The sequence below is a fragment of the Xenopus laevis genome, chromosome 5S (assembly GCF_017654675.1).
Source record: "Xenopus laevis strain J_2021 chromosome 5S, Xenopus_laevis_v10.1, whole genome shotgun sequence".
Classification (NCBI taxonomy): Eukaryota; Metazoa; Chordata; class Amphibia; order Anura; family Pipidae; genus Xenopus; species Xenopus laevis.
This window is the reverse complement of record NC_054380.1, coordinates 72,886,001-72,910,784: the sequence shown is the minus strand read 5'-3', so window position 1 is coordinate 72,910,784 and position 24,784 is coordinate 72,886,001. Positions and strand designations below refer to the sequence as shown.

Here is a 24,784-nt window from a genome sequence, read left to right as displayed (position 1 = left end):
TCAGTTGTTTTCAGTTTGTTCCCCAGAAATAAAGACTTTTTCCAGTTGCTTTCCATTATTTATTTTTTACTGGTTTTCCAAAATCCAAGTGTAAAGTCGAATGTTCCTGTCTCTGGTGTTTCAGTCTGGCAGCTCGGAATTCAGGTGCAGGTTCTGAACTGTTACAATTTTGAAACATTTAGGGGCAGATTTATCAAAGGTCGAGGTGTATTTTCGAATTCAAAAAAATTCAAGTTTCGAGCTATTTTTTGTGTACTTTGACTAGGGAATAGTCCAAATTCGATTTGAATATGAAAAAAATTAGAAAATTAGAAATTTAATTTGTACTGTCTCTTTAAAAATTCGACTTCGGCCATTCGCCATCTAAAACCTGCCGAATTGCTTTTTTAGCCAATGGGGGACCTCCTAGAACCTACGTGGAGTCAATTGGTGGACTTTGAAAAATTGAAGGTTTTTTTGGGAAAAACTAAGATTTGAATTTGATCGCATGCGCTATTAATTTGATTTATACGATCCTTATTTGCCCAAATATGGACCTATTTGATTGAAAACTGACTTTTTCGGACAAAAAAAACCCCTCTTTGACTTAATTTCAGTTGGTCATTTTGAATTCGAATTTCTACGTTTTTCAAATTCGACCATTGATTAATATGCCCCTTAGTTGATCCATTTCTCAGCAGCATCTGTGGAGTATTAGCAACTATTGTATCAATTCTAATAGCTGCCTGTAATGAAACCCAGAGATTCTGCTCAGGAGGGACAAAGATAAGAAATGTATCAACTAAATGTATCAATTTATAACAGTTTACAGGGTCAGCGACCCCCCCTCCCAGAGCTGCTTTAGAAATTGAAAAATGACACTTTACTTTTCAATATTAGAAAAATGGTGACACATGGGAAATAGAAAGGAATTAGAAAAAGTCATTATTTCTGGTGATCTATCGGAAAACAACAAGTTGTTTGAAGGTGAACAGCTGCTTTAAGCGGGTGCCACTCTCTGATGTCAAAGCGTGTGACGTAGGCCTGACCGCGCGTCCTCGTTTGCGCATGGCCGCGCAGGGGGCTGGGCCGTGCTCTGTTCTACTTGTAACCACCCATGGCTTTCCCTGGTTTCCTTTTGTTAATTATGTATTACTTTTTGTATTTAAAAGTCTTTTAATATCACATGAATATAATAGAGGAAGCAGGATGGTGTTCACGTCTTATTTTCAGAAGTATGCGTTTCACAATGACCCCAACTCGCACAGTTCATCTGTGTATTTTACACGTCTTCGCGCCAAAGCAGGCTAGGTTTGTGGGCGGGGAAATATGGTCTACCAAAAATACGTCATCCCTCGGCAGCTGATTGGCTGCGGTACGTAGAGAGTCTCTGGGATACCATGGCCTAAGTGCGCCAGGCTTGCCTGGGGCCCCTGGATGAATGCGGGTTCCCGGGAAACTATTGAATGGTCACACCGGAGGTGTCTTCAAGTTCGGACGGAACGTGACTGGCGAAGATTTGGATGAAAAAGGTCAGCCAAGGGACACGGTGTTTATTGTAACCGTTCACTTCTGTATACGCATACTTCCCCGTGTACCACTTACCCAGATACCTACTGTATCCGACCCATGTTGTAAGGCAAGGCACAACGAGACGCCGCTCTTCTGCGTTGTCCCACTTCGGGACGAACCAACATATTTTGCAGAGCTGTATAGTAAAATGGTAAACACATCATATACACAGGTTCCATGCAATCATTGCCTGATAAAAGTGCGCCCTCGGTATGTAACACTCTAGCCTTGTTGTAGTCACTGCCTCTAGATCTGTATTTATAGTTTGTAGCCCCCCCCCTCAACCTTGCAATTGTTATGGTCCTGCTTCAGCATGAGAGGAGCTTGGGCTTTTAGTATGTGGGTTGCTTCTGCCTGTCTAGAACAGGGTTACCAGGTCTAATTTTCAAAACCAGGCAAAGTCCTCTACAAAACCAGCCCAAAACTAGCCAAGAGGCACTTCAACAGTAGGCCAAAATAACACAATATGTGCATTAAAGTCTAAAAAATAAATATGTTAAAATACGCCTTTTTCAGTTTTCACTGATTTGCACATTTTTCCATAAAACAGTGGGACAGATCCGCCCCTCACTAGGGACGTAACTACAGAGGGGGGTGCAGGAGGTATAGGGGATCCCATGAGACACTAATACATATAGTTTAAATAAATATTGGTAAAACAAGTCAACCTCTAGATATTTTGGTGGCCGGCAGATTTTCCCCCCAAAATTGTCTGAAATTGAGGAAAGTCACCGGAAAATGAGGATACAGAGCCCAAAATCTGCTAACTCCCGACTAATACACAAGTCAGTCCCACTGCTTGCTGAGTATTGTAGTCTTACATTAAACTTGGCAACTTGTTAAACAAAAACTACATTACCCAGCATGCACTGGGAGACAGGCTTCGCATAAAAAAAAGAAAGTTGGCTGGTTTCCAAAGTACAAATCAGCCAAAGGTCCAAAAAATAGCCCAAATCCGTACCTTGGATAGTTTGTACTTTCAAAACCTGCCTGCACTTTAAATTAGTAGCCCAATTTGGCTGGAAACCCGCCAACCTGGTAACCCCCGGTCTATAATACCTTGCAGGGAAGTCTGCAACACTTTCCCCACTGCTTCCTGTCCGTTTCCCAGGCGTTCTCTATTGTTCCTTATTTTGCCACATAGAAAGTTTCTTTTTAATAACATTTAGAAGACTTGATATATTCAAAGTAATCATGCCTCTCAAAGTAATGTATTGTGCAGTATACTTGGAGAAACTACCCAATGTTATGTGCTATAGCTATATAGACCGTCCCTATAATTAATTTATATTAACTATGTTTTATTAGAAATCTGCCAATAGAGATCTGTGAATTGAGAATAAAGTATTCCTTATTAACAAGCGCAAGTTGCGTTACTATCGTTACCTTGTAGGCGCCAGATGAAACTTCTGTTTTGCATTGAAGTCTGTCACATGCACAATGTTTGTGTGTGGTCAGAAGCTGCATTCAGCAGTATGTGGTAGTAGCACATTAGGGCTACACTCCAGCAAAAATACAAGTGTGTACAAAAACTTGACCCTGCAAAGAATCTGTTTTATATTTTAGTGGCTTCTCTGTGGTGATAATGTGATTAAGGGAAAGTAAGGTGGCGTCTTTGTTTACAAAAGAATAGTAAACAATTAAAACTCGTGGTTCATCAAATGTATGAATTAGGGTCAGGCCACATGAGCAGATTCGGGGATATTCGTTGCCCCAGCGACAAATCTCCTCTTATTTGGGGCGACAATCTCCACAGACTGCCTGCCCTCCGCCGGCTAAAATGAAAATCACCTGCGGCAATGCCCACTGGGCGCTTGTTTTCCGAAGTTGCCTCACGAGGCAGGGGGAAGGCAGTTCTGGGAGATTGTCGCCCCGAAGAAGAGGAGATTTGTCGCTGGGGCGACTAATCTCCCCAAATCTGCTTGTGTGGCCAGACCCTAAAGGTGGCCATACACGGGCCGATAAAAGCTGCCGACAGATAGTCGGCAGCTTATTGGCCCGTGTATGGGGTCCTCCGACGGGCTTCCCCGATCAATATCTGGCCGAAAGTTGGCCAGATGTTGATCGGACGGGACTGAAAATCCCGTCGGATTGCGGCTGCATCTGTTCGTTGATGCGATCCGACCGCTCGTTAGCCATCGTTAGGATCCGATTGCTGGGACCCCCACCAGCAGCCTAACAGAACAATAAGAAGGTAACCAGGTAATGGCTCCCTTATGCAATATAACAGCTCCCTGGTAGCTAAGAACAGCACTCCCCCCAGCCAGGTCCCAATGCGACACATTCAGTTACATTGAGTAGGAGAAACAGCCTGCCAGAAAGCAGTTCCATCCTAAAGTGCTGGCTTTTTCTGAAAGTAGATGATCCGGCAAAATGACCTGAGATGGCTGCCTACACACCAATATTACAACTTAAAAAAAAAATACACTTGCTGGTTCAGGAATGAAATCTTATGTTGTAGAGTGAAATATTTGCAGTGTAAACCGTGTAATTTAGAAATAAAAACTACATCATAAAAATCATGACAGAATCCCTTTACAGAAAAAAAAAAAAAACACAGGAAGGATGCTATGATAAACATTGCAAAGGATAATGCTACGATGTGTTCTGCATGTGCCTTAACATTGCTGTAAGTCCAGTCTATGGTTTTCACTACAGGCTAGGTCATTGTTGTCCAGCTGGTGGCCGCATCCGACTCATGACCCCAACTTGTGTGGCCCCCCTCGTGAAAGCCTGCCTGATGTGACTGCTTACCTTGTGTAAGCTTTAATGCAATGTTCACACTTGTAACACTTCAGACCCAGGTTGAAAGTGCCCACGTTGTTCACTTGTTCACATCTCCGACAAACTGCTGGAGGGGCTCCAGCATTATGTCACTGTAGGTAGCACAGTTCTTTGGTGGTGTGTTACCTCCATTACTGTGGACTTGGTCTTAAAAAGTTCTTGTGATGATGTGCGTTCGATTTAAAAACAGCGAGTGGTCAATACTGGCTTCCATTATTGGCCTGAAAAATTCCAGCTCTTGTTATCACAGAAGATGGATAGCGCTGCACTAGGAAATTTGTTGCTATCCATATCTTTACCAGGTCTAGACAAATGTATAGAATGGTAAATGGAGACTGCCTTTATTTGTTAAAGTTATATCAACTCATCCCTGTAAAAATCTCTAGTAACAGTATGCCCTTCAAGCTACATCATCCCATTAGTACTTATAGGCAAGAGTGCTGCAGGATCCTGATACAAGATCATCCATACAATAAAGTACAAAATTGAAAACATTTCTTCACCTATGGAAATCTTCTTACCAAGCTTCCACATGTCAGAGTGTCTGTTGTGATAAATATTTCTAGACTGGGGGGGGGGGTGGCTTAGGGTAATTTTTCTGTATAAAAAGGTTCTTTTGCTCACCTTTCTAGTAATCCTGACATTCCTATTGATTTTCATACAAATGTGTCCGTTTCACAAAATCTTGATTCTTTATAGAAACTGCTGTACTTGAGTTATACACACAATTTTTTAAAATATTTTTTGTTTTGTACATGTAGAACTCCTTTAAAATATTAAAATGGCGGATAAAAGAGCTGCAGAAGAAGAAATGAATATGGTGTTTTTTCAAGATTTATATGGTAAATTTTCCTGATGCATGAACATACTTTATTTTAATCAGATATTTAAAAAGAACATCAAAAGTTACAGATAGTATATTGCATTGTCAATAAACAGAACTTTAATGATTAAAAAAAGACAATTATATTTAAAAAAAAAAAAAAAAAAGAGTATAGAAAAATGTTAAACACGTTACTGGAGTACTGGCTAATATTACAGTGGTAGCGTCATTCTGATCTGTTAAGTTGGACTCTTGTCAAATTTCTTGTGCTTTTCTTCTTACAGATTCTCCTGCTAAAAGTGAAGCCAGTTCTGTTGATATATATGATGGACTGGATATTTCAAGTATACCAGGTACATTGTTTTGTTGTTGTTGTGGTTGATAATAAGTGGCATCTCTTGCTTGCATTCTGTATTACGTGCAATATATTATAATAGGGCTGTGACATTGCTGCATTCTTCTGCAGGTGAAACTGTTATAAAAAGGCTATGTCACCAGCAGCATGCTTACAATTCCTGAGCAAATAGTTAACTGCTGTGAACCATAAATGCTTTTATTTTCATGGTCAGATGGCTGCAGGGTATCCAACTTTAATGGGCTGCAGCCCAACAAATCAATAATTTACCAAAGATCATATATGTGTATATACATACATACATACATACATACATACATACATACATACATACATGCCTACATACATGTATATAACCAAAGTTGGGGTCAAATTATTAGAACTGAAGGAAGTGCACTTTCTTAGTGAATGCGCCTTTTCAGAAGGTGCACCAGTATAATGAGCTCGGACAGATCAACTATGATCCAATACAATTGCAGAAAGGTCTATTGAAACCCCTAAGCTAACAAACCTTCACCTACGTTTGAGCAGTTTGGTGAAAATTAGCCAAACTCAAACACTTGGGTATGTAGCCCAGCTTCATAATATTCCTGTTTAACTATCAATTATTCCTCTACAAACTGCTACCCTGCTTAATACAATTAATATATTGCTGTGATTTTTTTTTAATTACTCATATAGTCTTAGAATAAAATTGTTTATATTTCTAATGAAGTAGAAACCTTTTTCCTGGTTTTAGCAGAGCCTTCTATACTCTCCACTCCAACACGGGATTGTTTGGATCTGTATGAGGAAATCCTGACAGAAGAAGTAACCGCTAAAGAGGCCTCATTCAATGATGTATGTGCACATCCATATATTTTTATATATATAAACAGTAACCTACAACGGGTTTTAAGTATTTTGTTCCATTGTATAATATTTATATTTATAAATATTGCTAAAGGTAAAAATGTATATCTATGGAAAGAGATTGCTACAGGTATGGGATCTGTTATCTGGTAACCCATTATCCAGAAAGTTCCGAAAAGGCTGCCTCCCATAGGCTTCATTATAATCAAATAATCAAACTTTTTAAAAATGTTCCTTTTTCTCTGAAATAATAAAACATTACCTTGTACTTGATTAATCATATCTTATTTTGAATCAGTATTGGAAGCAGAATCGGATTAATGGGTTTATTTAACATTTACATGATTCACAAGTAGACTACAGGTATGTAGATCTAAATTACAGAAAGATCCATTATCTAGAAAACACCAGGTCCCAAACATTCTGGATAACAGGTCCCATACCTGTACTTTCTAGAAAGAAATGTTGGCAAGAAACTTATTGTTGAGAAACACTACTATAGTAGAGTGTGTTATTTAAGTTCAGGAAAGTGTATTTTTAACTGCCTATTTAGTTTTTGTCTCCTTTGAAAATGTGTGTAGGTGTTCTGTCTTTTCTGTTTTGTGTGTTTTTATTTGCTGAAATTTTCCTTTACAGTTGCATGCTGAATATGAAAAGTGTCAGAAACAAATGAAAGAACTCATTAACAGAGTCAAAGAAATGCAAACCCAGGTATTTAATAAGTCCATATTGCAACATACAGTTGTTTTAGAAAGGGTTCCAAAATACTTCTACGTTGGTAATAGTAATTTGATGTGCTTTCTGACATATCCAGTGTATTTCCTTTCCATGTGGGAAATCATTTTAATTATTCTCTTCCACGAATTTTAGAACACAACCTTGCAAAATGAAAATCAGTGTCTGAAAAAGAATATTTCTGCACTCATCAAGACTGCAAGAGTAGAAATTAATCGCAAAGAGGATGAGATCAACAGACTAAATCAGAGGTAATCACTGGATTAAAGGGTAAAGTTGTTGTTTTGCAGCAAGTAGCGCTATATAAAAAATGATGATGATGAAGTAGTGCAATTAGGTTTTGCTAGAGAAATTGCATAAAAAGCTATGTAATATTTGTAACTTAAAGGGGTTATTCAACTTTGAGTTAACTTTCTGTATGATGTAGACTTATTCTGAGACAATATGCAATTGGTTTTCATTTTTTATTATTTGTGGTTTTTGAGTTATTTAGCTTTTTATTCAGCAGCTCTCCAGCTGGCTATTTCCACAATCTGGTTGATAGGGTCCAAATTACCGTAGCAACCATGCATTGATTTGAATAAGAGACTGAAATATGAATGAGAGGCCTGAATAGAAAGATGAGTAATGAAAAATAACCAATAACATTAAATCTGTAGCCTTACAAAGCATTTCTTTTTAGATGAGGTCAGCTAGCAAGCATTCTAATAAAAAGGCCAATAATTTAGAAACTTAAATAAATAAAAATAAAGTTCAATTGAAAAGTTGCTGAGAATTTGCCATTTTATAACGTATTAGAAGTTAACTTAAAGACGATCCACCCCTTTAAAGGAATTGTTCAGTGTAAAAATAAAAACTGGGTAAATAGGCTGTGCAAAATAAAAAATGTTTCTAATATAGTTAGTTAGCCAAAAATGTAATGTATAAAGACTGGAGTGATTTCATGTATAACATGTCGGTCAGAACACTACTTCCTGCTTTTCAGCTCTCTTGGTACACTGACTGGTTACCCTGGCTACCAGGCAGTAACCAATCAGAAACTTGAGGGGGGGCACATGGGTCATATCTGTTGCTTTTGAATCTGAGCTGAATGCTGAGGATCAATTGCAAACTCACTGAACAGAAATGTACCATGTGGCCCCCCTTCAAGTCGCTGACTAGCTCAGAGTTATAGAGCTGAAAATCAGGAAGTTGGATTCTGGCTGTTTTATTAGACATCTGTTCACTCCAGCCTTTATACATTAAATTTTTGACTAACTATATTAGAAACATTTTTTATTTTGCACAGCCTATTTTTCTATCTATTTACACAGTTTTTTTATTTTCACACTGAACTTTTTAGTGTGATGATTTTTACAAGCATTTAAATGAACAGTACATTTTTTTTGTAATACTAGTGATGCCCACAACACAGCTTAGTGATTGTTAAATCTTACTTGTGGATTATATTTTTCCTCTGTAATTTTGCATGCCATTTATCATAATATATATAAATCAGCAACATTTTCTGCAGCACTGTACTATATATGAGGGGTGTATACATGAAAACCACATATATAAATAGTGACAGAAGTCTGCATTAAAGTGGGTCCTTATTGGAGATTACTGCTGTTTTTATAGTATTTAGATGGATAGTTTACCTTTAAAATAAAGTTTAGTATGATGTATCTATTGGCAATTGGACTTCACTTTTTATTTTCTGGTTGTTTTTTTTTAAATTATTTAGCTTTTTCTTCAGCAGCTCTCCAGTTTGGAATTTTAGTGTGTGTGTGTGTGTGTGTGTTGCACGCATCCAAATTTAAACCTTGCAACCAGGAAGGGGGTTGGATGAGAGTGGCTGAATAGTAGGGATGCACCGAATCCAGGATCCGATTCAGGATTCAGCATTTTTCAGCAGGATTCAGATTTGGCCGAATCGTTCTGCCCGGCCGAACTGAATCCTTATGTGCATATGCAAATTAGGGGTGGGGAGGTAAATTGCATGACTTTTTGTCACAAAACCAGGAAGTAAATGTTTCCCCTTCCCACCCCTAATTTGCATGTGCAAATTAGGATTCGGTTCTGTATTTGACCGTATCTATCGCAAAGGGTTCAGGGGGTTAGGACGAATCCAAAACAGTGGATTTGTGCATCCCTACTGAATAGAAAGATAAATTATAAAATGTAACCATAAAATTGTATCCTCAGAGAGCAATCACCCAGGAAATTGCTTGAATGAGACAGGGTGAATAGAAAGATCAATTAAAGGGGTTGTTCACCTTCCAAATACTTTTTTTCAATTCAGTTGTTTTTAGATTGTTCCCCAGAAATAAAGACTTTTTCCAATTACTTTCCATTATTTATTTTTTAAGTTTTTTTTCCAAAATCTAAGTTTAAAGGTGAATGTTCCTGTCTCTGGTGTTTGAGTCTGACAGCTCAGTAATTCAGGTGCAGACTCTGAACTGTTACAATTTTGCAACATTGAGTGATACATTTCTCAGCAGCATCTCTGGAGTATTAGCAACTATTGTATCAATTCTAACAACTGCCTGTAATGAAACCCAGAGATTCTGCTCAGCAGGGACAAAGATAAGAAATGTATCAACTAAATGTATCCATTCAGAACAGTTTGCAGGATCGGCGACCCCCCCCCCTCCAAGAGCTGCTTCAGAAGGAGAAAAATGACACTTAACATTTCAATATTAGAAAAACTATCACACACAGAAAATAGAAAGTCATTGGAAAAAGTCGTTATTTCTGGTGATCTATCTGAAACCAACTAGTTGTTTGAAGGTGAACAACCACTTTAAAAGTAAAACAAAATTGTAGCTTCAGAGAGCAATCATTTTTGGCTGATGTTAGTATCTCCCCTTTTGAAAGTTGGAGAGTCTGAAGAAAAAGGCAAATAATAAAGATTGTAAGAAATAATGAAGACCAATTGCAAAGTTACTAAGAATCAGCCATTCTAAAAGTTAACTTAAAGGTGAACCGTCCCTTGAAGGCTTTGTTCGACATTCAAAATGGACTTGGTGGTTTAATAAAGCATATAATTACAACAGTGTATAAGTACAAAGTCATTAAAACATTTAAATTTATGCATACCAAACCGTTTCCCAAAAAAAAAAAAAATATCCCTCAGGCTTGCAAGGCAGATAAGATAGTATGTATTAATACCCCAATGTTACGTACACAGTCATTTGTCAATTCTAGTGTCTATGGCCCAAAGTAGTACCTTAAATAACCATGAAGAACAGGTGATCAGAAAGTCAGTGCAACAAGTGACGTCCTTCCGCCCACATCACTTCTGCTGACACAAGTACAATGCACACGCACCAGTTCTACATATCTTATTTCCCATGCACCACCTACTGTGGCACCCCTTCATATATCAAAGCAATATAGGCATAATATGACATGCACATATCCTGCGTAGCACAGATGAAGTTCAAAAGCACAATGCAGATAGTCATATAAAGTGTTAAATGTATATCCATAATAATAATCACATTTTTCTCTTGTATTCTGTGTTGTGCCCCTTTAATTTCTCGCTTCTTTTTGCTAAGCCTAAAGAAAATCCACATCGTTTTTAGTAACTATTAAAAATGATGTGCCTACTAATTATTCTCCTACATCTGTTCTTCCAGGTTTTCTTCTGTGAACCCTCGCATCAATAAACACATTCCTGTGCCATTATCAGAACCCAATAAAACCAGTTATAAGACGTGCCAGATAGAAAGCAGATCAAGAGAAATACAGCCAAAGAATACAGACAGTAGTGGGAAACCTGATTTGCAAAACCAGACAATTAACTCTAGAAGAAATGATTCAACCCGCTTGAATTATTTGCCTACAGAAAAGGACATAAATGCTGTTGACAAGAACTTTTCCAGCAGTTCAAACCCCTGTGCTAAGCTTTCCAAAGGTTTAGAGACAGAGTTACTAAAAGAAAATACAGAAGGATATTCAAACCAAGATGCAGCAAAAGGAAGAAAGGAAAGATATGGTGAAGATCAGTCTAAAGACCGTGAGCGAAGGCAGATGAAGGAGCAGTGTAGAAGTAGTAGCAGCAGTTTAGTATGTGAAAAAAAAACTGTTGAACTGAAAGAGACTGGACCTAGTTCAGACAGTGGAAAAAGTGAGAGCAGGCAAGAAACCCAGGCTACAAAGTTTGATTCACTTAATGAAAAAAATAATAGAAAATTCCTTACATCAACCTCTCACGATAAAGCGCGGACTATGAGAGACAAGGCACCGTCAAAGGAAGATTCTCGTACAAAAGAGAAGCTTCGGAAGCCTTCTGAATCCTACAGCCGAAGGGACTCTAAGGATTCTGAAAAAGGTAAAGACTCTGATTATAGGAACAGAAAAACTGAAAAAGATGATCCACCAAGGCGATCACAGAGAACATCAAACCTAAAGGATGAAAGTTCTTCTAAAAGCAAGGCTGAACTCGATCGCAGGAGGAGCAGTGATACAAGTCGAAGAGAGAAGCATTCTTCTGACTACAGCAAAGTTTCAAAATCTGGGCACAGAGATTGCAATTTAATTGGCAGCAGTAAAAATGAACATAAGATGTCATCAAAGAAAGAAGACAAGCACATACTAGACCACAAAAATATGAAATCTGGTAGGGATAAAGATGAAAGAAAAGGGAGCAGAGAAAAAGAAGATAAAGATGAAAGAAAAGGGAGCAGAGAAAAAGAGGGAAGTTATCGTGATCGAAAAGAACATAAAGTACTTACAGGCGAAGGAAAGCAGAAAGAGGTATCTTCAGATATGCACAGTAGTAAAGTAAAAAGTTCCTGTAAAAGTGATGATCAATGCAAACTTTTGAATGCTGAAAAACTGGAACTAGATCAAAAGAAAACCAACACTGTGAAGGATCTCAAGCTCTCCTATATGGAAACCCTTCATTTGACCCTCTCTCCTGCTAAAAAGAAGTCCCTCTCTGAATCTGATACAAGCAAACTGCCCTTGGTACTGTGTGATGAAAAACATGGCATCGGTGAAATAACCAATCCCAAGCCAGTACTACAATTATATGAGTCTTCTGCAAGTATAAATGAAGTAAAATCTGCGTCCTCTCAGAAAAGCAAACCAGAATCAATTATTCTAACAGAAAATCCACCAAAACAAGTGACAACGTCAAACATAAATTTAGAAGAGGATAAGAAATGCCAATCTAAGCAAGTTGTAGATGCCATTAAGTGTACTCCACAAAACCAACCAGGAATTCCAATTGACGAATCGAATCCAGCACCCTCCAATACAACGCTTTCAGTGGCTGATCCTGAAAAGGTGGTTGTAAACAATGAGTTGCATGCACTTCATTCGGATGAGATGGAAACAAGTATTGCTGATGGCTCACAGATTATAGACCTGGATTCTTACATAGAGCTTGACAAATGTAGTGGCAGTGAGAGTCCTCATTCAGAAAAGGAAGATGAAGATAATGTTGCACAAACAGTATTTTGCCAGGAAAACCTGAGTCCATCAAAACAGTTGAATAAAGCATTTGAACACAATACCAACATTTTGAAAAATGTAACTGAACCAGCAAAAGGTATATGTGAATCAACAAATCTTGTAGAAATAAGCACTAAGGAAATTGAATCTAAGCAGTGTCTCCATGATGATGACGACTCTGTAATGAATATTGACTTACATTTTATAAGACGTGTTCCCAAAATCATCAGTCCGCTTAAAAGTCCAATGAAGCCAATAGTGAAACTGCATAGAATTGATTATACAGCCAAGGCTTCTGTAGTGAGACTGTTAAATAAAGGTACTAACAATTTAGTTTGCTCTTTTTTCCCTCATACCATGGAAGTATGACTGTCTAGTTAGGTGTTAGCTGTTGTCTATAAAGTCAAAGATTTGTTTAGAGGAACTGTATTTAATATAGTTTTGGAAAAACAGTTTCGTAAACTAAGTGAATGGGGTTGGCAAACAGTTTTTTTTTTCTTATTTGTACTGTACTACTTGCACTATTAGTTCTTTGTTGTATCTGCATAGATTTTTTTATTTTTTTTTTGGACTTTTTAAGAATCACATCATTCAGGTATTTGCTTTGAAATTGTAACCCCATATACAGTTAATATCTAAGCACAGCAGCTGTTCATGAAATGCTGCTTTTGTATTTTCATTTTTACACTTGCTTATTTTGATAATAAGGTAAAGGTTCTCAAGCTGTGGAGGTGAGGTGGTTTTGCAAGCTGGATAGGGTGATATTGTAAAAGGTGTTAAATAAATCTAAATTGGTAGCAAAACAATCATTAGGTACGGTTATCCAAATTATGAGAAAACTCTGAGCATTCTAGGAAATAGATCTCATACCTGTAACAGTAATTGAGTTCTTACAGTGTATAAAAATATTGCAAACCAGGTTGAAAACTTTTTGTTAGATTCTAAAAGAATATGGAATCTTAAATTCATGTAGCAGCCTTGTGAGTGACTCATTTTAAGACATGCATCCATGAATAGTGTTTTGAGATTTTCTTTAGACCCAAGCTAAAAGTTACCAGTCTCAATAACGGTTTACAAATACTACGGCTTCTTACTGTCTCGTCTCTTAAATTGCTGAAGCTGTGCACATATTAAGTCAGCTTAAAGACCAGCTATATCAGATGTTCTCATTTTTGGCAAACTATTGTGTCTGTACATGTCTTAAGTCCTCGTATAGAGGTATATATGTGGAGGATCCCCTAATCAGGTTAGTTTAAGGACCAGGCTAATACATAAGAATTGAGCTTGCAAGCAACCAAGACCAGTGCATGCCTTTCTTGTAACTGGCTGAAAACACGTACTATGGTTTTATGATAGGTTGCCTTGTCCGTTCGAAACCATAAAACCTTCTGTAGCCAGTTACAAGGTGCATGTAGGACAAATTCATATTGATTTTCTCAAGATAGAAACTCACCATTTATACTAAGCATTCCTTAATTAATTGTGAATCAGCTGACCTTTAAACATTGCAGGCGTATTATGGGTGTATTGCTATCACAATATCTGTCCATAACTGCCCCCTCAGTAGCCAAACATCTCCATTACTCTGCATTCAATAGATATCTGCTCACTAGAGCTTCCTAAACCAAAGACCTTGCTGCTGCATGACACTGCCAGGGCTCCATGGAGCATAGAGCTATATCATGGGAGTGTCTGATGTAGCATATTATAGCAAGAAGTCCCTGGACCTAATTCTACAATAATTTTGCCTCAAATGAAGCACAATATATCAAAGGGAAGCTGATTTCAACATTTTTCTGTACTTGGAGATTTTGGTACAGGAGACGTTGATTTCTATGGGAAAAACTAAATTTGAAAGTGGCTATAAAAGGGAAATTCACCTCTAAACATTAAGTATGTTGGATAGGCATACAACTATTCGAACAGTAGTTAATCCTACCAACCTAAAAGTAGGTAAAAATTCTAAATGTGACTGTCACGCAACAAAAAATATAAATACTCCCAAAGCCACAAAAAATAAAAAAAGCATTTGCAAATTGTTTTAGAATAGCCCATACATACTAAAATCATTTTTAAGGTGAACTACCTCTAATATTGCATGTTATATTGTGTATTGCAATGTTTCATTAATCTTTTTTTATAGTACCAAACAAACTCTTAAAAGCTTACTGAACATTTTTTTCCCCTCCCTTATCCAATCTTTCTGAACTAGAATTCTGTTATGCTAATGGAACCTCCAGTGTTCATTTGTCAAAAGAACTAAACAAGGAGAATTTTCAGCCAGCTGTAAAGAATGACGCAAGCTCTGCAAAGTGTTCACCCATTATTATTTCTTCAGATGACATGGAAGAAGGTGAGATTGTAAGTGATGTGGAGGAAGTTACATGTGTGCAAGCACCCAACACCACTTCTAGCCCAAAGCAGACTGCAGTAGTCCAAACAAATATAAATGAAGATTCAGTAAGTTTCCAAAGAGATGACACATCCATGGGAAAACCGAATAGAGTAATTTCCTCCCGAAAACAAAATGCAACTAAATCAAAGGTAAAATCTAAATCTGATTTAAAAACACATTTACTTAAACAGCCCAATAAGAAAAGAAGAATAATAAATCCTGACAACTGCCTTGAAGAAATTTTGCAAGCCGACAAGCCATCTTCTATACAAGATGTTTTACAGATGCTACGTGCAATTCGAAAGCATATTCGAAAAAAATATATGAAGTTTAAAATGCAGTTTACAGTGCGCCAGTACCATAAGGTAATAGAAGTTGGAACATCTTACTTTATAACACTGGTAAAAAAAGTAAATTGGACTGCATTGTGTTCATTGCCGAGCACTTTACAAAAAAAATTATGTAAATATATAGATAATAAAATGAAAAAGCTGAAAAAGAATGGGATTGTGGATCGAATTTTTGAACAACATCTATTAGATATGAAGAAAAAGCTCTGGAATTTTGTGGATGACCAACTGGATTGTTTGTTCGATACACTCAAAATAATGCTTACAAAATTGTGTGACAAAGCTGAGTTAGAATGTACTAGTGATAAGAACCACTTATGTGTCCAGAATAACATTTCCTCATCATCTGCTCGGCTCAAAGGTTCAAAAATAAATAATAAAATTGAGCAGGAAAACCATAAAACCACATCATTTTCTGAAATTCAATGCAAAGCACAAGTTCCCAAAGTTAAAGACCAGAACAATAAACCTGTGAGCAATAGTGTTAATAAAGACAGTCTTTCAAGAGAACCAGTAAAAGGACCTGTTGTAGTTGAATCAGACTCAAAAAGTAACATTTTGATAGAAAAAAATTTAAAACCAGCATTATCGGGGACTTCTGAAATACGGAAACTCGAACCTGACCGTTCAGGCTTATCTTTTAATTTGGTCAGTGATGATCATATGGGTGATATCTTTAAAAATTTGTTAAATGATCTAGAAGCTTTGGAGCAAACAAAGACTTCAGACGAAAAATCATGGGTGTTTAGAACACCGGAGAAACCAAGCATTTCTAGCCAGAAAAATTTCTCTAATGAAAATACACCAATAAAAACTTGTTTGCAACTGCCTTCGTCCTTATCCTGGCCTCCACATTCTCCTATGCAATCTAGTTCATTTTCAACCCTTGATATGGTTGTTAACCCAGATGTCTTAGATGAGAGCTGTATGCTAGAGATTCCTCTAACCTCCTCCTCTGGCAAGAGCATTCCAGGATCAGATGAAAGATTAAAATCCTATTCATCAATACTTATGGAGGATCTTGCAGTATCATTAACTGTGCCATCACCACTGAAATCAGATTCTCATCTTAGCTTCCTCAGACTGGGGACTGCACCTGAATACGTCTCTGAAGAGGTTATTAACACCAATTATAGTGAAGGTGCTCTGCTAGAAGAAGATGATGTTGCAGAACAAGACATACATTTAACACTGGATTCTGATAACTCAAATAGTTCTTTGGAAAATACTAATGACATATCTAGTTTCCAGTGCCTTCCAAGTGAACCCATGCAAGCTGTTATCATGGAGAAGTCAAATGATCACTTCATTGTAAAGATAAGACGGGCATCCTCAACCTTCTCTCCCAATTCTGAACAACCTTCAACTGAACATTTTCCACCTGTACCAGAATCAACAACAGATGTTAAAGACCTTGCTGATCACTTAAAAAATATAAATTTTGAAGAGCATGAATCTCATGGTGGGAATAGCCCTCCTAAATCTGAACATAAAGTATTCCAGGTCAGAAAATCTGATGCAACCCATAAGACTGTCGATGGAGAAATTTTAGAGACAAGTCTTGTCAATGTTAGTAATAAAGCAGTAGACTTCAAACAGTTGCCGGATAAAGATGTGGACAAACAAACTGTTTCATTGTTTAAACCACCTGAACCCCTTAGTCCTAGTAAAGACTCTACTTTAGTTTCAACATCTCAAGCAAACCTGCACCAAATTTTTCAGTCAGTGACAGACAGAAAGGATTGCAATAAAAGTGATCTGTTCTCTGAGCAGGTAACCAAAGACTCTATAATATGCAACAGTGGATCTCCTGAAAGCATTGCACAAGTCAACTGGAATGATAAAGCTCACCGCACCAAACGAAAAAAGGAATCGAAAGAGGAACCATTGGCAAAAAGGAGACAAGTGCAAAGTTTCAATCAGGAAAGTAACGAAAAAAAAGCAAAGGAATATGGGAAAGAACAAAGCAATATTTTGTCAAAGGGAAAGTCTCAAAGAAAGCACAAAAGATCTGCCAGCGATTGCACTGATCAGTTAAGCTCATCACCAAAGGACTCCTCCAAAAGCATGTCTGCAAAGAATGTAATAAAAAAGAAAGGAGAAATTGTTACAACTTGGTCCAGGTGAGCAACTTCAGATGTTCAAATCCACACATTTTAACATTTTATTCAGCAGCATGTTTTCCAGTTATGTAAAACCCATGTAAAACAGATCAGCTGATACAAAATTGCAGCATATTGCCATTTTCAAATGTGTTTATTTTATTACTGGAAAACTAAATTGTGTAGTATGCTCTGTGTGGAGCCTGTTTGGAGTTCTAAATGAATGAAAATGTTTCGGTGGTCCTCTGGTGCATTCTCTTAGTCTTCATTGGCCATTTACAAGTGCAGTTGCCAAGTTTCCCCATAATTCCAGCCTATTTGCTGGCAATCTCTGAACAGTTGCGCAAGGTCTGATGTGCCTATTGATGCGCCCACTATGGGTAACCTGTAGCTACCAGCAGATTCAGCATGGCAGTAGCTTCAGGGTTTCCCAAATTGGCATCTATGAATAAGTGTAGGCGCATGTTTGGATGCAAGTGCCTAAAGAAACAGTAACACCAAAAACATTCATGTACTGCACTGTTGCCCTGCAATGGTACAATTGGGGTGTTTGCTTCAGAAACACAACTATAGTTAATATAAACAAGCTGCTGTGTAGCCATGGGTGCAGCCGTTCAAGCACAGGGCACATAGTAGATAAGTTCTGAAGAATCCCATTGTATACTACATATCGTATCTGTTGTAGCCTGTGCATTGTCTCCATTTTCAGCTTTGAATGGCTGCTCCCATGGCTACACAGCAGCATGATTCTATAAACAATTGTAGAGTTTCTGACGCAAACACACTAGTTGTACCGGTGCAAAGCAACAGTTAATTTTATTTTCATTACTTTAAAAGACCTTAATTTTTTGGTGTTACTGTTCCTTTAACCAAGTGTGTCAATGTGCTCTCTCAATTGCATCTCTTTTCAAACACCCACACTTTAGGGGGCATTCGTAAATTATTCATAGCTTCATCCTAGTGACACCTAGCCCATAGAGCTTGTCTAGTATGCACATGTCCGTGCAATACTGTGCAAGTGTAATTCTGGCATTTTTCTTTATCTAAGCTGCAACAATTATAGTTTCTATTAAATAAAATGAAGTTGGAAGTAGCTGTACTAGATTCATGTGGGCGTTTCCTTGTACTAGCTGAACTATGATACATTATCTGTTGAAGAGATGGTAGGTTATATTCATCCCTTCTCATCCAATGATTATATAATTAATTGTAGTTATTGTGTTTATAAGGTCTTGTTTCCCAGCAGACCATGCTTTGGAGCATAAAAAATGTAAGGGCAACAGCTCACAGCATGGTCTGAACCCCAAGTGACTTTTTTTTTCTCCTTTATCCCACCCTTGAGAGAGTAGGTCAGGCTGAGACAACAGCAGCATTTTGATTTTTATGCATTGTAAAGCCATATTAATAAATTGCTTCTCTATTTTTTTTTTAATATTTTGTCTGTTAACAGGGATGACGACAGGTTAATTCTCCTTCACTGTCAGCAGCTTGGAGCAGATCAGAAAACATTTATTTCCTTATCTTCAAAAATGAATAAGCCCCCTCATGAGGTAAGTTCCCTGGCAAAAAAAATTCTTTTTTGTTTAACCATAATTTGACTATAGGCTTTTGTGTCTGCTGTTAAAAAGGTTTAATTGCTTTTCTTGACAGCCTTTTTTTTAATAAAATCTATAAATGCAGTGAAAACAGAGAAGTGAATTTAAGCAGGTGTTTTTGGCAGTGAAACAAATGTGCTTTGTTTCCTCTTTAAACTTGCATACATGCACATATTGTCCAGATAATAGCAATGTAGTCACATGTTGATGTTCAAATTTCTGTGGACTTTTTCTTAGACTTTTAGCTGTGCAGCTCCCAGTTTCTCTAGTCCCTACACAGATCCTAGTTGTTCAGATCCCTGAATGTGGTGGTAAGCAACTTGGGAGACTAAACTGGTCTACAGCTTCTTGTTTGAGGTAATAGTTGCTTAGCTTAAAGGAGTTGTTCAGGATAAAAATAAATAACTTGATAAATAGGCTGTGCAAAATAAAAAAAAGTAATGTATAAAGGTTGGAGTGACTGGATGTCTAACATAATAGCCAGGACACTACTTCCTGCTTTTCAGCGCTCTTGGTTTCCATTGATTGGTTACCAGGCAGTAACCAATCAGTGACTTGAGGGGGGCACATGAATCATAAATGTTTGCTTTTGAAACTGAGTTGCATGCTAAGGATCAATTAGAAACTCACTGAACACATGTGATCCATGTGGCTACCCTTAAAGTTGTTTTCTTTCTAAGAGTTGGCGAGCTGAAAAACAGGAAATTCTGTTATGTTAGATATCTGGTCATTCCAGCCTTTATTGATTTTTCTATATGTTTTTCTTTATATGTTTCTATATTAGATAGATAGTATGTGCAAAATAAAAAATGTTTCCATTTACCCAGTGTTGGATCTGCTCTATTTTGGGTTGCCAGGCTAATGACTTGAGACAGACTAATCTTTAAATAAGTGATATTTATTTACAAAGAAACTAAAAGGTATAACATAAAAAGGGAACTAACTAAGATGGAGGGAGGTAGAAAGGGATAGGGAAAGATGGAAGGGAGTGGAAAGTGACCAACTAACAAAGTATTTACAATGCTCTTTATATACATATATACGGAAGACCATTCAAACAAGCATACTACCCTTTTTCCAAAACAGCCACACCCAGAGTAAAGTCCCAGCCAATCAGGTTGATGTTAGCTGTTCTTGAAGATGGTTCATCTGTTCTTAGATAGACAAGGGACTGAAATCAAATTAGGATGCACTGTGAAAGAAATCCCATAATCCAATGCTCCAGGTATCACTTTGTTGATCCAGCAGAGTGTCCTTCCCTTGGGAACTCTTGCTATCCCTGCACCCACACCAGTATGTCCAGTTATTTGCATCACTTTGATATGGACATTACTGTAGCTGCAAGGATTGTTTTATGGCAGGATGGCTGTTGTCCAGGCTTGCACCTTTACAGTTGCCATTGATGAAAAGGCAGATATCTGTTAACCCATTGTGTGTATGGGCTTACTGTTGAATATCCAAAATTCAGTACTACACCCAGTTTTATTTTTACACTGAACTGTTCCCAGTAGGCTAAATTATGTTGGCAACTTAATTCCAGTGCAAAAAGTAATGTACAAAGCCGTAGTGCAGGTCTTTAATATTCATTATTAAACAAACTTATGTGTCCGCATCCCACATTCCTCACATTGGGCGCACTTACTGCTCTTGCACGCTCCTCCAGCCGCTGGTCTCCAATCCAGCAAATTATGTAGTCCAAACAGCAAAAAAATAGTTACTGAGTGTATCCAGCCAGCCGTTCTTTAAAATCAAAATGCTTTATTCCAGGTTACATTTAAAAACAGTGAACATGGATGCACATGTAACATACTTCCTGTTCTATGTGATCACCTGATGCGTTTCATGCCTTGTTTTGCCACTTCCTCAGAGGTGGTGTGAGCAGTTACAATAGTCTTATATAACATTGTCTATTAAAAGCATCAAAACAACTTTTTGCATGTTAACAGGTCATATCAATTCAAGCAATATTGCAATACATTTCTATTGGCATTATGGAGCAAGGTAATTGTAAACGTTACTTTTGATTTATATTTATTAAAAGAAGCAGGATACCTCCTTTTCCAATTGTTTTTATTGACATTTTTGAATAAACAAAAAGAACAGAAAGCAGCGAAGCAATAGCTCGACCAAACATTTGTCAATTTCATAATAAGAAGAGAATTAGTACACAACAATTCATTCATAACCAAATATCAAATAAAGATAATAACAAAATTCATCAATGAAAGTAAAATTATTTAAAATAAGATACAGTAAGATAAAATTTTCCTCTCTACCAACCAGTCAATCTTGGAATTGCAATGGGCATAAAAAGAGGAGTCTTCGCCAGAATTATACATACATTTTTCTATATAAACCCTATTTTCAGACTCCAGAATTTTAAGATAGGGAGACCACAGCGCAAGAAAATTTTCTCTTAAAACCCACATTCCCATACCTAAAATCTATTGCTTTATCTATGAAGAGAGACTTAAAATAGGATAAAATAACCTTTAGATCTGGAGAAGTTTCCTGGATCCCAAATAAAAAAATGGATTTACGGGTAACAGCAATAGCTGTAGATGTACAAAATTCTTATAATTATTCCAACATTTTGTCTTTGGAATATGAACAGCAGAAGATGTTACCCGACAATCAAGCAGTGCAAATTCAGGAGACAATTTAAGATCAATTTTCAATGTGTCATTTTGGAAATTTTCAAGCTCAATCCACAACTCAGAAATGAAAGGACAATCCCACACATAAGGATACCTCCCAATCAATATTTAATCTTAGTGGGTACCTTCTTTTAAGGGTAAATATCCAATGCACCTCCCTTTGATCAATGGTTCTATGAATATCTCCTCCCCTTGCTCCTAATTTGACACTTGCGATGCCTTGAAATTTTAACATGCTCAAAGTCTTCATTATGTTCATACATACCGTATATACTCGAGTATAAGCCGAGGTACCTAATTTTACCTCCAAAAACTGGGAAAGCGTATTGACTCGAGTATAAGCCTAGGGTGAGAAATGCAGCAGCTTGTGGTAAGGTTGAATCAAAAAATTGAGGGTTTCTGCTCCCATTGGAGGTGCCGGCGTCTCGTTTTTGGATGCCGGCGACCATTCTTGGACGCCGGCAAATATTCTTGGAGACTATTCTTGGACGCCGGCAACTATTCTTGGAAGCCTGCGACTATTCTTAGACGCCGGCGACCGTTTATGCGCTTGGCCCGAGTATAAGCCGAGGTTGAGTTTTTCAGCATATTTTGGGGATGAAAAACTCGGCTTATACTCGAGTATATACGGTACTATGTTTCCCTATTGCTAAATTTTTTTTTATTACATAAATTATCATGCTCTAATTTCTCCAAGTCAATAGATATAAGGTGCTCTATGGCTCACTCTTTTTTAAGGATCTGTAAGTTCTGCCCACATATTGTTTGCCACAACTAGTGGCTAAATATACGATCCCTCTAGAAGAGGGGTCCCCAACCTTTTTTTTTTTTACTTGTGAGCCACATTCAAGTGTAAAATAATGTCGGAGAGCAACATAAGCATTCAAAAAGTTCCTGGGGCTTCCAAATAAGGGTTGTGCTTGGGTATTGGTAGCTCCTATGTGGACATAAAGCCAACAGGAGGGTCTGTTGGACAGTTGATGTAACTTTGGACTGGGAATATATATCCTGTTATGTATATTATGTTACCTATTTCTTCCACATTTAAACTGGACACACTCCCTAACTCTTTTTATTTATTATTCAACACTGTGTTCAGTAAATGACTGTGAAGGAAATTGATTCTATACAGGTAGTTCTTGGAGCTAACATCCCAGTTTGCTAAGTTCTTGTATACGAATCGTTTGGGTGCTTTACTTTGTAAAAAAAAAGTTGTGAAATTGGCAATAGTGCAGACCCTTGTATTTTGGATGTGTCTAATTTCTCTACTGTGTGTTTTATTTTGAAGATCGCGGAAAGGTTCCGGCAGTTGATGAAACTATTCAAGAAATGCAGATACTCTGCCACGTGACTGTGCACATTACAGTTGAAGATCTGCTGTGTGGACCAAGAACAGGACAAGTGTGATAAGAAATGTAGATCAACATTCATCAGTGTCAAAACGCCAATCCTTGTGTAGGCACTAGATATTTTTATACTTGGTACAGACTGTATGAAGTGAGACATGAAGGATTTGAACTGAATACCTTCCAGATTTATAATCTGTGATCACAAAATTTTTATTTATTTAACGCTGCCAGCCATTTTTCTAGTAAAGGATGCTAACATTTGATCCAGCATTTCTTTTCATTACTTTTCATTAGAGTGGAAACACTGAACAACCATTCTGCTGGGTGATGACAAACTTTAAACATTCTTTGTGTGCAAATTATCACAATGCCTCCTATTTGTATAAAAGAATTAGCCAGACAAATTTCACTGACTTCATGCCATTTTAGCACTTATGAATTTGCATATTCTCAACAGCCAGCAAGCCATTTCTCATATTCTCTGTTCAAAGTATGGACATTTTTTATGTATAGGTATCTCTGTATTGGCCACAACTTTTCCATATAGATATTTGTACTTTGCCATTGCTTGTAAGGTTAGAAAATACATAGATGACCCATAGCTGCCTGTTTGGAAACAAACCTTTTGGTTTCTTAGGATTTAGCTTGTGCAGCACTTACCAAAGAGCTTTATGAGGAGAGAAAAAGCTCAATGCATGGTTGTTGCATGCTGTTAGATGTGAAATAAACCTGTAGTGTTGCACTAAACGCATGGCTTAGAGAACTAAACCCTAAAAATTAATATGGCTAAAATTGCCATATTTTATATACTGCACCAGTGTAAAGTTTCAGCATCTCAAAAGCCACAATGATCCAGGACTTCAAACTTGTCTCAGGGTCACCATCTTGGAAAGTGTCTCAGTGGGCTCTGAGCAGCTGTTGAGAAGCTAAGCTTAGGGAGTGTCACTAATTATCAAGCAGAAAATGAGGTTTGCCTGTAATTTAAGATGATTTTATATGGCTGATTATTAAATTCTGATGCTAGTTGCACTGGATTCTGTGCTGCCATGTAATATCAGCCTTATTTTGTGACATTTATATTCTATATGTACTGTATATTGTGAGTGGGTCCCTAAGCTCAGTAAGTGACAGCAGCACAGAGCATGAACCAAAAGAACCAAAAGAAGATGGGGAACTACTGGGGCATCTTTGCAGACAGATCTTTACTACTACAGGACTGTGGGTACCTTGGGCTGGTACAGAATCCCAAAACATTTCTAACCTACTTCTTTAGTTAAGCTTTAGTTCTCCTTTAAAAGTCAATCTAGCATCAAAGCACTTTCCTTTAAAGTGATGTCGTCCCCAGAGGAATCTACACCTTCCAGTAAAACAAACATTTTGACACAATTTAGCAAATGCTTATATTTGGCGGGGGGCTGCTCCCTTCTAATTTAACATGTCACTGGATGGTTTTGGGATGTAGCTTCATCAGGTCACTCCTGGAAAAAAACATTTTGTTTCCTTTAATATATTAACATACAGGGGTCTATCCTTGTATTAATTTGCTACTGGTGTGCTATTGTACTGTTATGTGGTACTGACATAAAAGGGCCAACGTACCAGCACCATAGGCTATATATTTCAGGTTGCATTTTGATCTATGCTGCACTGTGTGTTTGCTTCTAAGTGGGGTTGGCTTCTTTTACTCTCAGTGCCTTACGCTCCACATTTAAATGAAATGGGTTGATTCTTATTTGGATTTTTTTTTTAAATAACCGTTCAGCCTTTCCCCTCATCATACTTCCATTTGTC

The 24,784-nt window shown here is 37.5% G+C and overlaps 1 protein-coding gene across 7 annotated transcripts; it reads left to right on the top strand.

Annotated features, from left to right (window-relative positions):
* The first annotated feature begins 1,083 nt into the window (after window positions 1-1,083).
* Window positions 1,084-23,256, top strand: LOC108717969 (CASP8-associated protein 2). Of its 7 annotated transcripts, none has more exons than XM_018265439.2 (10): window positions 1,086-1,511; window positions 5,443-5,511; window positions 6,253-6,353; window positions 7,002-7,076; window positions 7,236-7,351; window positions 10,724-11,712; window positions 11,749-12,864; window positions 14,758-17,413; window positions 18,843-18,942; window positions 22,933-23,256. In XM_018265439.2, the coding sequence occupies exons 1-10, from the start codon at window positions 1,421-1,423 to the stop codon at window positions 22,993-22,995; spliced, it is 5,376 nt and encodes a 1,791-aa protein (XP_018120928.1). In that variant the 5' UTR covers window positions 1,086-1,420; the 3' UTR covers window positions 22,996-23,256. The 7 variants fall into 7 exon arrangements, with proteins under 7 accessions (XP_018120924.1, XP_018120923.1, XP_018120928.1 ...); XM_018265438.2 differs by adding an exon at window positions 5,097-5,177 and having other exon boundaries at window positions 1,353-1,511; window positions 6,256-6,353; window positions 10,724-12,864; XM_018265436.2 differs by adding an exon at window positions 5,097-5,177 and having other exon boundaries at window positions 1,353-1,511; window positions 10,724-12,864.
* Window positions 23,257-24,784: the final 1,528 nt, after the last annotated feature.